Raw genomic sequence first — 12002 nt, forward strand, 5'->3', positions numbered from 1 at the left:
TTGTGCTCTGCTCTCTCTAAGAGTGGGCCCAGCCTATGGACTTTGGCTCACAAGTGACTTTTGCTCTTCTGCCTTGCTAATAGTGTTCCTAAAGCTTAGAGAGGTGTACCTTCCCATATTCTGTATTTTTCCTCCCTTCTTCATGAACTTATTGGAGTGCCATCTATAGTTAAGCGCTCACCTCTGTATGGAAATAAGTGGTGTTAACTAAGACTTATCTGATAAGGAATAAGGGTTGTATATATTATAATAGTGACTGTGTTTAGAGTGTTTTACAATAAGAGTGCTGGCGTGTTTCAAACAGTGTGTTTTTAAATAAATAATTATATACTTTGATACCACAGCTCTGGTCAGTGTTTGCTTGTATTGTTGTATCGGAGTGCCTATTGTGTATACTTTGCATACTGCCTAACTCTTCTTGAGGGAAGTCTGACTGCTCAGCCACAGCTACCAGGTAAATCTGGGTGGTACAGACTGCCACCAAGTGGGTTTACTGCTAACATCTGTAGTCCTAAATCTTTTGCAGTGTTCCCAAAGGTAACTGCACAGGTTTCTGCCTAACACCTTGTCAGCACCACGTTGAGTTCCCACGCCGGGGCTGGAGCCTTCACCGGCGGGTACGATCGGAACAGTCCTTTCATAAACTTCACCAAGCGATGAGACCACAGGGACGACCGTCCTGCAGTTCTGGTGCATCGGTAAATCGCTGCCAGATGTATCTTGATGGAAGCGTGAGCTAGTCCAGCTTTGGCCAGTGACAGTAAATACGGTAGCACTTGAGGGGCTGTAATCCGTAGCGGGTTAATCTTCGGTGCACGGCACCAGACAGAGAACCTCTTCCACTTGTGTCCGTAGCACTTGAGAGTTGAGGACGCCCTGGCCTTTGCAAGAACCTCTCTGCAGTCAGCCGTGATATCGTACCATCCAAACTCTAGTGCTGCAGTAGCCAGGCCTGCAAGTTCAGCGACTCCGGGTCGTGATGAATGGCACCTCCTTCTCTGTTGAGAAGATCTGCGTCCGTTGACAGTTTGACTGGTGGGGACGCTGACAAGTCCAGAAGGTCCAGGAACCATATCTGCCTTGGCCAACTCGGTGCAACGAGGATCATCCTGCATCGGGGCCTCTTGAGTTGGTTGATGAACCTGAGCAGCAACGGCAACGGTGGGAACGCATACAGGAACAGGCCGACCCAGGGGAACGAGAAAGCATCGCCCATGCTCCTCGGCTGGGGGAACCTGCTGGCGAGCCTCGAGCACTCCGTCGCGAACAGGTCGATTTGGGGTTTGCACCATCGCCGGAAGAGTAGATCCACTTGATCCTGGCGTAGTTCCCACTCGTGGCAAGAGCGCAGCTCCCTGCTGAGCGAGTCGGCAATGGTGTTTTTCATCCCTGCTAGATGAAAAGGCACCAGAAGCATCCCCTGGGTAACAGCCCAGTGCCACAGATCCTGGGCCTCCTTGGATAGGGCTGGGGGATCTGGTTCCTCCCTGTGCCCCACCATCGAATTGCCTGGCGGAATACTTCGTTGAACGAGATATTGTCCTCGAAGCGGTCCATCGCTTGTGTCCAACGGGCATCGAGGAACTCCTGCAGAGGACGCATCCGAAGCCTGCACAGGCGCACCAGATAGATGCAAGAGGACATCATCCCGAGAAGGGACTTGATGGATCTCACTCTGGCCACGTCCATGGCCAGCAGACGCTGTACCTTGCCCAGGATGGCCTGCATTCTTTCCTCCGACGGCGAGGCCAACTGCGCTACTGTATCGAGCTTGGCTCCCAGAAACAGCGCAACCTGCGACGGAACAAGGTGGGATTTGGGGAAGTTGATTGAGAATCTCAGGTCCGTGAGCAGCCGGACGGTCTTTGTGTGTTCGACGGCGAGTCCCTGCTCGGATGAGCCACTCGTCCAGGTAGGGGTAGACGTGGATCCCCTGCAGGCGCAGCCACGCCGCCACTGGTGCTACGCACTTGGTGAACACCCTGGGCGCCGACTTCAAACCGAATTGGAGGGCCTTGAACTGATAGTGCCGCCCTTGGACTACGAACCTGAGAAACTTTCGGTGTCCTCTTAAGATGGGGATGTGAAAGTACGCATCCTCCAGACCCAACGACGCTAGGAAGTAGCCTGCCTCCAGCTGTCCCAGCGCGTGCTGGAGGGTGACCATCCGGAACTTTTGTGCCTTGATGTATTTGTTCAGCCGACGCAAGTCCAGGATGGGATGCCAACCTCCTGTCTTCTTTCTGACGAGGAAGTATCTTGAGTATACTCCGGAGCCCTGGAGCCTCTTTGGGACGAGCTCGATGGCTCCTTTCTTGAGCATCGCCCTTCCCTCTAACAGCAGTTGAGGGATGTGGTTTTCCTTCCTGGCCATGGCCGGAATTCGGGGGCACTTTCGAAATTCCAGTGTGTGCCCTTGGGCCAGAGCATCCAGCACCCAACGGTCGGTGGAGATGGACTCCCACAGGCTGACTAACTTTGTCAGCCGGCCTCCCACCGGGGTGCTTCGGAGAGGGCCCGACGCGGCGGCCGGTTCAGTCTTGCTTGGAAGCAGCCTTGCCGCCTTGGCCTCCCTGGCGATGACGGCGAGATCCACCTGACTTGCCTCGTCCCCTGTAGGCTTCTTGCGACGAGGATCGTGCCGCCTGACGGTAGGTCGAGGAGCCGCCGCCGAATGCTTTGGAGGCACCTTGCTTGCTTCCGGAGTTCCGAAAGGGCGGCCGCCGCTGTTGCAGAACTCCCAAGGCCTTAGCCGTCTCCGTGTCAGTCTTGATGGCCTGTAGCGACTCATCCACAGTCTTTTCAAACAGATTGTTCCCGTCGAAGGGCATGTCCAAAACCTTGGCTTGCACATCCTGGCGGAAATCCGTAGTCTTGAGCCACCCCGGCCGTCGAAGGCAAACACCGTTGCCCAACTGGCAGAAACCGGTGTCGGCAATGTCCATGGCCATAGTTATGGCGTGGTCAGACGCCACCTCACCCTCCTGTAGGATCGCCAGGGCCTCTGCCCTCTTGTCGTCCGGGAAGAAATCCAACAGGGGGGCGATCTTGTACCACAATTCCCTGTCATAGCGGGCCACAATCGCTAGGGCGTTGTGCGCCTTAATCGTCGTCGCCGCCGATGAGATGACTCGTCGTCCCACGGCGTCCAGCTTCTTTCCCTCACTGTCTGGCGGGGAAGTTGAGGATGAAGCCGATGCCCCTCCCGCTTTCTTCTTGGCCGCTGCTGAGACGACCGACTCCGTGGTCAGCTGCGCCCTAAGGCACAACACGGCGGCGTCGGGGACCCGGTACTTCTCGTACCGGTCCCTCTTGGCAGGTGTCGTGGATGGGTTCCTGAGGAGGGCAAGTCCCTCCTCCCAGATGTCATCCAGCAACGGCACCGCGAGGACCGTCTTCTTGGCCTTGCGCTGTTGGTAGAGGAAGCCTTCCTTCTCCTCAGGGCAGAGCTGAAAAAGCTTGGATGCCCTGACAATCATGGCGTGGCAGGAGCCAATGTCGTCGGGCGGGGGCGCCCGAGGAATCGGAGAAGGGAGGCCAGTCCCATCGTCATCCGTCCCCGTCGTGGCCGTGTCCGTTCCCGTGTCATCCCTCGGGTATCGGGGAAGGCGATAAAGGCTAAGAAGGCCGCGAGGGCTGAAGGGGCACTGGATGAATTCTTCTCCTCTTGTTTGGAGGGCTTCCCGACGGGCTCGGCACAGCTGGGTCGTCCACCAGGGGTAGGGGTAGTCTCGTCCTCATCTCCGTGCATAAGGCTTGGATTGTCGTCAAAAGGGCCACCGAGTTGTCCTGAGGCTCGGGTTGCGACGGGCGTGCCGGGAGCAAAGGTTGTTCCTCCACGGGAACCTCGTCGTCGTTGCCACCCTCGCTCTCGTCGTCCCCCGACTCGGGATTCCTCCCGTGGGGCTGGGCCTCTTCCAGATTCTCGTCCAGCTCCTCTGTGGAGGTTTTGTCCGTAACGGACACCCCCCCCCTTTTTCCACCAGGGTCTTCACGGGGGTCTTCTCGATGGGTTTAAAAGAGGATTCCCCCAGGGAAACTCTGGGCCCTGGGGGCGCCTCCACTGGGATAGCCTCCACAGGCTTCGCCAGGGCCGCAGCGACTCCCTCGATAGAGGCCTTAGCCGGGTTGATCAGGGCCTTCGCAGCCTTAGGCGCGCTTGAGGCCTTCACCTTAGGGGGAGGGTCACCGCCTCGCTCCCCCTCAGCGGTTCCTTCGAGATGAACCGGGGCTTCTCCAGAAGCTTAGCCGCGTTCTCGGATTTTCTCTTCCCCGAGCCAGAGCGTTGGCTCGCAGTTGATGGCGTCGGTGAAGGTGCGCCCTGCCTGGCAGCCAAGGAGCCCGACCGTTCAGCGCTCCCGGTGCCTGCGGACTCGCAGTGCTTTGCCTTCTGTTGGGCCCCCGTCACCGGGGCACCCTCACAGGACTTAGAAGACCGCTCTGACTTCTTCTCACCTGCTGGGCTCTTGCCTTCCAGCCAGTTGGAGGCGGGTCCGGCGATCCCTCAGTCCGATCCGACATGTTCATGAAAAAATCACAGTCCTTCTCCACGTGTGTTTTGTCCTCGTGGAGGCAATAAAGGCATTTCGAATGCACGTCCTCCTTGAACACATTTTGTAGGTTGCATCCAGAACATTTTCCCGTGAGTCGAGCTTCCCTTCTCCTGGGCCATGTTCTTCTCATCCACGAGGTAGGCCTCAGAAACTTCTAAAATCCTCGAGGAAGCGCAACGTGACGAAAACCTCACCCTTGAGGCGCGTAGATAAATCCGAAACAGGTCCCCGTTGATCGGAAGTAGAAACGGTGGAGCTTGAGGCTCGATTAACCGAAAAAATGAGATAAATCTCTTTGAAAAAGCACAAAACGCAGTAAAAGCTCGAGAGTTATAGCACAAGGACTCAACACTAGAGCGTACGGTAAAAATCTGAGGATGGCTGCCGAGGGTGGGGCTTAGGGAGAGGGCAGTCATTGGCTGGGGGCAATATGACCCAGAGACCAGTGATTGGTTACTACTAAGCAAGACAGATCAGAAACAAAACCGATACCGATTCTTTCTTTACCGAGGATTGCCAGCCTGACGACGGGGCATATTCATGAGCATGTGAATCCATGCCAGACCCCATGCTGGAGAAGTAGCCTTCCTCCAGCTGTCCCAGCACGTGCTGGAGAGTGACCATCTAGAATTTCTGGAACTTTATGTACTTGTTTAACCGACGAAGGTCCAGAATGGGTCGCCAACCGCCAGCCTTTTTCTGGACGAGGAAGTACCGCGAGTACACTCCGGAGCACCGGAGACTCTTTGGGACGAGTTCTATGGCTCCCTTTCTTAGCATTGCTCATACCTCCAGAAGTAGTTGTGGGACATGGTTTTCCTTCCTGGCCACGAGTGGAATATGAAGACACCTTTGAAATTCCAGAGTGTGCCCGCGGGCCAGGGCATCTAGCACCCAACGGTCAGTGGAGATGGATTTCCACACGCTGCCGAAATTCGCCAGTCGGCCTCCCACAGGGGTGCTCTTGTGGGGGCCCGACGCCACGGCCGGTTCAGTCCTGTTTCACCACGGCCTTGCCGCCGACGGGATCCTCCGCTCTTGCTGCGTCCTCTGTGGGCTTCGAGGAGCCGCCGCCAAATCATTTGGAGGCACTTTGCTAGCCTCCAGAGCTCCAAAAGGACAGCCGTTGTTGTAGAACACCCAATGCCTGAGCCGTCTCAGTATCCGCCTTGATGGCCTGTAGGGACTTGTCCACTGACTTGCCGAACAGGTTGTTCCTGTCGAAGGGCATGTCCAGAACCCTGGTCTGCACGTCCTGGCAGAAATCGGTGGCCTTGAGCCAACCGCGAAGGCAGATGCTGTTGCCCATCTGGCGAAAGCTGGTGTCGGCGATGTCCGTGACCAACGTAATGGCGTGGTCCGAAGCCACCTCGCCTTCCTGTAGGATTTCCAGGTCCTCAGCCCTCTTGTCAACTTGGAGGAAGTCCACGAGGGGAGTGATCTTGAACCACAGCTCCCTGTTGTAGCGTGCCACGATCGCGAGGGCGTTGGCCGCTTTAATAGTCATTGCCGCTGACATGACCCACCGTCCCATGGCATCCAGCTTCTTTCCCTCGCCGTCTGGGGGGTGGGAGGGGGGAGTGGAAGTTGAGGCTGTCGCCCCCGCTGATTTCTTCTTGGCTGCCGCGGAGACCACTGAATCCGGGGAAGGCTGTGCTCTGAGGCACATAGGGGCGGAGTCTGAAACCCGGTACTTCTTCTCGTACCGGTCTCTTAGCAGGAGTCGTGGACAGGTTCTTGAGGAGCGCCAGCCCCTCGTCCCAGATGCCGTCCAGTAAAGGGACTGAGAGGACAGTCTTCTTCTTGGCCTCCCGTCGTTGGTAGAGGAAGCCCTCCTTCTGTTCTTTGGGGCAGAGCTGGAAGAGCTCAGATGCGCTGGCGATCATGGCGTGGAAGGAGCCAATTTCATCGGGGGCGAGGCCCGAGGGAGTGGTGATGGAAGGTCCATACCGTCGTCACCACCGTCGTCCGTCCCCATCTCTGTTCCCGTTTCCATTCCAGTCTCATCCCTCAGAGGAGGGGATGGGGGTGAAGGCTGGAAGGGAGGGGGGGGGGGGATGGACTTGTGTCCGCTTGTTAGGTGGGCTCTTCGACGGTCCAGGCTCCGCTGGGTTGTCGGTGGGGGGGTAAAGGCATCATTGTCCTCATCTCCGTACACAGGGCCTGTATGGCCATCAAGATAGCTCCTGAATTGTCTCCTGGTACGGGCACCGGCTGCAACGGGACAGACGGCTGGGGCCCTCCGCGGCCCTATCTTCCTCGTCGGCTACCCCGTTGCTCTCTTCGTTGGCCTTGTCAGGATCCTTCCTGTGGGCCCTGGATTCCTCTGACTTCTTGTCCCAGATCCTTTGGATGCTAGCCAACTCGTCCTCAGGAGGTGGTATCCATGTCAGTTATGGCTACCGTGCCCCCCCCTCTTTTTCCTGCTGGGGTTTCACAGGGGTCTACGACAGGCAGAAAAGATTCCCTGCGGAGTGGCAGGAAAACTAACCCCTGAAGCAGTCTCCACTGGGGAAGCCTCCGTAGGTTTCGCCAGGGCCGCCACGACTCCTTCAATCAAGGCCTTAGCCGGGTGAATCAGGCCCTTCACGACCTTGGGTGTGCCTGAGGCCTTCACCTTGGGGGGAGGGTAGCCGCCTCGCTCCCCCTCGGCTGTCTCCGTCGGGATCGACCGGGGATTCTCCCGAAGCTTACCCGGGTTCTCTGACTTCCTCTTCACCGAGCCAGAGCGGTGGCTCGTGGTTGATGGTGGCGGTGATACTGCGCCCTGCCTGGCAACCGAAGAGCCTGACCGATCGGCGCTCCCGGTGCCTACGGACTCGCAGTGCTTTGCCTTTTCTTGGGCCGCCGTTGCCGGAGCACCCTCAAAGGTCTTAGAAGACCGCTCGGATTTCTTCTCCTCACCTGCTGCTGGGCTTCCCTTATAGTCCGTTCGGACATGTTCTTACAAAATGCACAGTCCTTCTCCACGTGCGACTTGTCATCGTGAAGGCAGTAGAGGCACCGAGAGTGCTCATCCTCAAAGACGTTCTGTAGTCCGCATCCAGGGCAGCTCCTGAACAGCTTGGATCCAACAGGCGTCATGCTTCCTTTGTCCTGGGCCATGTCCACGCAGGGTAGGCCTCAAAGATCTTCTGGAATCCTCTGAGAAGTGGAAAACTCGACGAAAGGATGCCCTTGTGAAGATGGCTGCCAGAGAAGGGGCTTAGGTAGAGGGCAGTCATTGGCTGGGGGCAGTATGACCCAGAGACCAGTGACTGGTTATTAGTAGACAGACAGTTCAGAAACGAAACTGAAACTGATTTTTTTCTTTACCGAGGATTCCCAGCCTGACAGGGAATATTCATGAGTATGTGAATCCATGCCAGACCACATGCTGGAGAAAAATAAGATCTCATTTAATTAAAGAAACATAAGTTGCTCAAAACAAAAAAACGTTAAATACTTCTGGCTACAGTAGTATGGTGTAAAGTAGGCATAAAGAGACAAAGATGAGTAGAAAGATGATTACAGGATATGGGAGGCCTCCTCGTATGACACATGTATACTGTCCTAAACAGAATTAAGTGCAAAATAAAGCCGTTCAGAGTTCAAGTGGTGCACATGGCGAGCACCCTATTAAGTACAGCACTACCATAAAGTAACTAAAACACGTCATATTTGGCGTGAAATTATTTTTTTAAAAGAAGGAAACCCATAGTAAATAATAAAATGTATTTTTTAAAAGTTAATTATTTAATCCTTCACCCTGATGGACTGGTGATAGATTAGGCATTTGCCTTACATCAAATCCAGCAGTGATAATGTTTTGTGCTTTTCCATTTCCTCCACTAGAGGTGGAGTGTGGCAGGGTTGGTGCATTATTAAAGCACACACTTTTCAAGGCTGTGATCCCTGAAGAGAGAAAAAGGAAACTCGGTCACCCTGTGAAGTGAGAAGGCTTCATGGCGATAGCTGCAAAAGACTGGAGCTACAAATTATACTGTGAAGGACATTGAAGGGCACTGATTGTGGGGAGTGGGGCTGAGCGGGGATGCCGCAGAAAGAGTAATTAGTAAAAATGAGTAACTGAGCAGACAGTGAGAGAAATGCAACTAGTGAGCGATTGGACACCTCGAAAGTGAGTGACAGTGGAATGCTCTAAGATATACCAGCTGGTAAATCTCATAAATCAGCCAATCGGATTGGTTGAAAGGCAGACTCTGGGTACCAATTAAGATGTATGGATCCCGCACCAGGGCCATACGTTATGGGCTTTGAAAACTGAGTTAAAGGACTTTCACTCTTTCATGTGAAAGAAAAAGACAAAAGAGAATATAGAGTCAATGAATGTAATGCCTTCACTGGTCAATACAACAGATGCCTTAGCAAACTCTACTTCGTGGGGGTAATGCTCACTTCGCTTTTGGTATTAAAATTAACCTAGGCAGGGTACTCGGACCTTAAATCTGTATGGTCAGTCGTGGGGCAACTGGCTGCGTGTACTGAAGGCAGTGTCTGTTCACAAAACAGATCTGCCTGAGCACTCGCAGCGAATTGGCTGTAGGTGCATGCTGCGCTGCCAGTAGCATAGGAATGTGGCATATGAACAATCTGTGGGCTCTACCAATTCTTACAACTCACATTATGCCCAATGAAAATACCAATTGAACATTCTGGGGTTAAAATATTACATAAAACTAGGATATCATTAAACAACAATACAGTCAGACCTACCTCGTCAGAAAGATTACTGCAGCTTTTTTGGGTCAGAGATTCGCTTTCGTCCAGGACAATTGACTGGGTACTGGTATGAGGCACTTGAATATTAGGTTCCAGCGATAACTGCTCTTGGATAGATTGGTAGGTACTAATTAGGCCATTTCGTGCATGTTCACCATTGGCATCCAAGGCTAAATCGGGCGGATTTGACATAGACAATACTGTCTTGCCACTCACAGGATCTTGTTCTTCCAAGGAAGCATTCTCTTGACTAAGATTCACATTTGTTGGGATACATTGTTTGGTTCCTGAGAACTGATGATCGACTGAATGAATATTTGAGTTCTCCAAAATATTCCCATTTACGACTTCTTTTTTTTGCAGTACATGAAATTCCGTAGACATTTTTGCAAAAGGTTCTTGCTGCTGTGGCTTTTGAAGGACACGTTCAGAAGCTGTCTTTATCTGTGAAACGGCAGTGTGATAAGACGAGGGTCCTAGATGTTGAAACAACTGCTGATGCTGCAGAATTCTTGGTCCTCCCGAAGTCTGTGTCACCATCACAGGCACATTTACCTTATAAAGGTGTCCTAAATAGAAAATAGTTTGAAATGAAAAACAGTGTAACATGTTTACTTCAAAGATAAGCAGGTCGATCAGAGTAAACAGATATTCTATATTTCTGCAATGTGCCACGAAAGGTCACATTCTGGATTGCTCCAAATCCAGGCAGGTTTATCAATTGCACAGAAGGAAAGAAAATTGATTGCAAGGTATTACAGTGTGGCTTCACAGTCGTGATATATGTTTTGAAGTACCACACCATTTCTATTGTGGTTTCAATGCTTTTTGAAACAGTGAAGGGTTTCGTGCTATTTAGAATGATGTTGTACTCATTAATTTAGTTTGAATTGAAAAAGTTTTTTAAAAATGCGTGGAGAAATGTTTCAATCTGTTGCAAGGGTAGTTGCAATATTTCAATACATTAAAAAAGTGCAAGGTTTGTTGTCGTGAGGTGGATATCACCTACCTTGGTTTCCATTTCACAATATTGGGACCAACAAAAGGCAGAGATCTATATTTGCTAAAGTATCAATCTGGGTTAAGAGTGATGGAGAGAGTAACGCTCGATTTTGTTTTTTTTTTAGTGTTAAAAAGGTTACAGAAAAGGGCTTAATTTAAGCACTAAGAACGGCAAGCACCGTACAAGCAAAATCACTTGTGTAAAGAAACTGAATCATCGGTTACATATTTAGTATGGCTAAAACACATAAAAGGGCTTTTTTTTCCCAATCCCAATTTCCAGAGAATTGTCAATTATAGACTGGTTACGACATGACATATATGGCAATGTAGCATAAACTAGGTCGGTTGAAGGACACCCCATGCAGGGACAACCACATGAGCAGGGGCAAAATGAATTGCCTGGTCTCATTAATTCTATCCTTTTCAAATGATAATCACTTTGAAATCACTGTTTGCATTAAATACATCCCTATACAAGAAATGATATAATGGAAGAGAATAAGTAATTTACCTGTTTCTGCAGGTCTCCAGCATTGGTGTCTTTCAGAGATGGATGTGCTTTAAATGCATCTCCATCAGTAGGCTCGGAAATCTCACCATCGAATGCCATAACAAAGGTTTTCATATGCAGCCTATCCACCCTATTGCCGTGCATTTCCTCTAGACTATTGATAAGGGGGAGGCTCAGCTTCAATCTTGAAAAAACATCTTCAAATGTGCATAGTGGTCATGATGAATGCACACATCAATAATACCTTTCAGAAACCAGCCAAACACCATGACGTTATTCCTCAAAGCTCCTATGGTGAACATGCCATGACAAGATTCGAGCACTGGAAGGGTTTGTGTTTTTCCAGACTGCACCACCAGCCTGTTTTTCATTCGGGGAGTCCACTAAATTCTAAGATGGCATTTGTGACAGTCCTATGGCTGGGTTCCCCTGACCACATTAGGTAGCAAGGGAGACTCAGGTGGTGGAGGGGGGGAGTGATCAGAGCCCTAAAGCTAGTCGGCAACCAGCTTAAAGTGGTGAGAGGCTCAACAAACCACATGCTTCTGGGTATTGCAGAGGGGTAGGTCTTACTAAAGGGGTAGCAGGTGAAAAGGTGCAGGGTTGCTCTTCTGGAGAATACATGTCCTACCCCCTTCTCATCATTGAGTGATCTGGCAGTTGGCTTGTAGTTGAGGGATCAAAAGGCAAGTAAAGGATCCCACTGAGATCACTGCTGACTTCAGAGGGTGCTAATTAACACACAATAGGACTGTTAGTCATTGTGCTGCTGCTTCTGGATGCCCCAGATGGCCTGTTAATATTTGGAGACAGGTGGTGAGGCGAACCCCCATCCCTGGCTTTGCCACTAGGGAGTTGTGAAGATTGGAGCATTTACCTGGGGCTTCTACAGAGTGGACTGCAGGTTACCTGCAAAGAGGCAGAGCACGGCTGTACTGTGCATAGCTCTGAAGGTTGGTAGTTGGAGGGCAGTGTCCATTCCGCACCTAGAATGCCCCCCCACTTCACGAAAGTCTAATTTAGCTTGACAATCACGAAGGGCGCTCTGTTGTCCATGCAACCTCAGCGAGACAGCACACTAAGAAATGAAAAAGGGCTGTTCACTAAACAGAAGATTGTGACAACAGGGTACAGGAACCCCTCTCAGCCAGGGGTGAGAGGCCTACCAGGGATAGATCCAGAGCCAGTCCTACTGCCAAAATGTACAGTGG

The 12002-nt window shown here is 51.9% G+C and overlaps 1 protein-coding gene across 1 annotated transcript in view; it reads right to left on the reverse strand.

Moving 5' to 3' along the window:
* GTF2A1L (general transcription factor IIA subunit 1 like) overlaps positions 1–12002 on the reverse strand; it is a 1760055-nt gene that overhangs the window by 961205 nt on the left and 786848 nt on the right. The window contains exon 6 of the mRNA XM_069608408.1: positions 9270–9844. Coding sequence (XP_069464509.1) covers positions 9270–9844 — 575 coding nt within the window. The remainder of the gene's footprint in view (positions 1–9269; positions 9845–12002) is intronic.

Source organism: Ambystoma mexicanum, chromosome 4q, assembly GCF_040938575.1.
Source record: "Ambystoma mexicanum isolate Mex_15411 chromosome 4q, UKY_AmexF1_1, whole genome shotgun sequence".
Classification (NCBI taxonomy): domain Eukaryota; kingdom Metazoa; phylum Chordata; class Amphibia; order Caudata; family Ambystomatidae; genus Ambystoma; species Ambystoma mexicanum.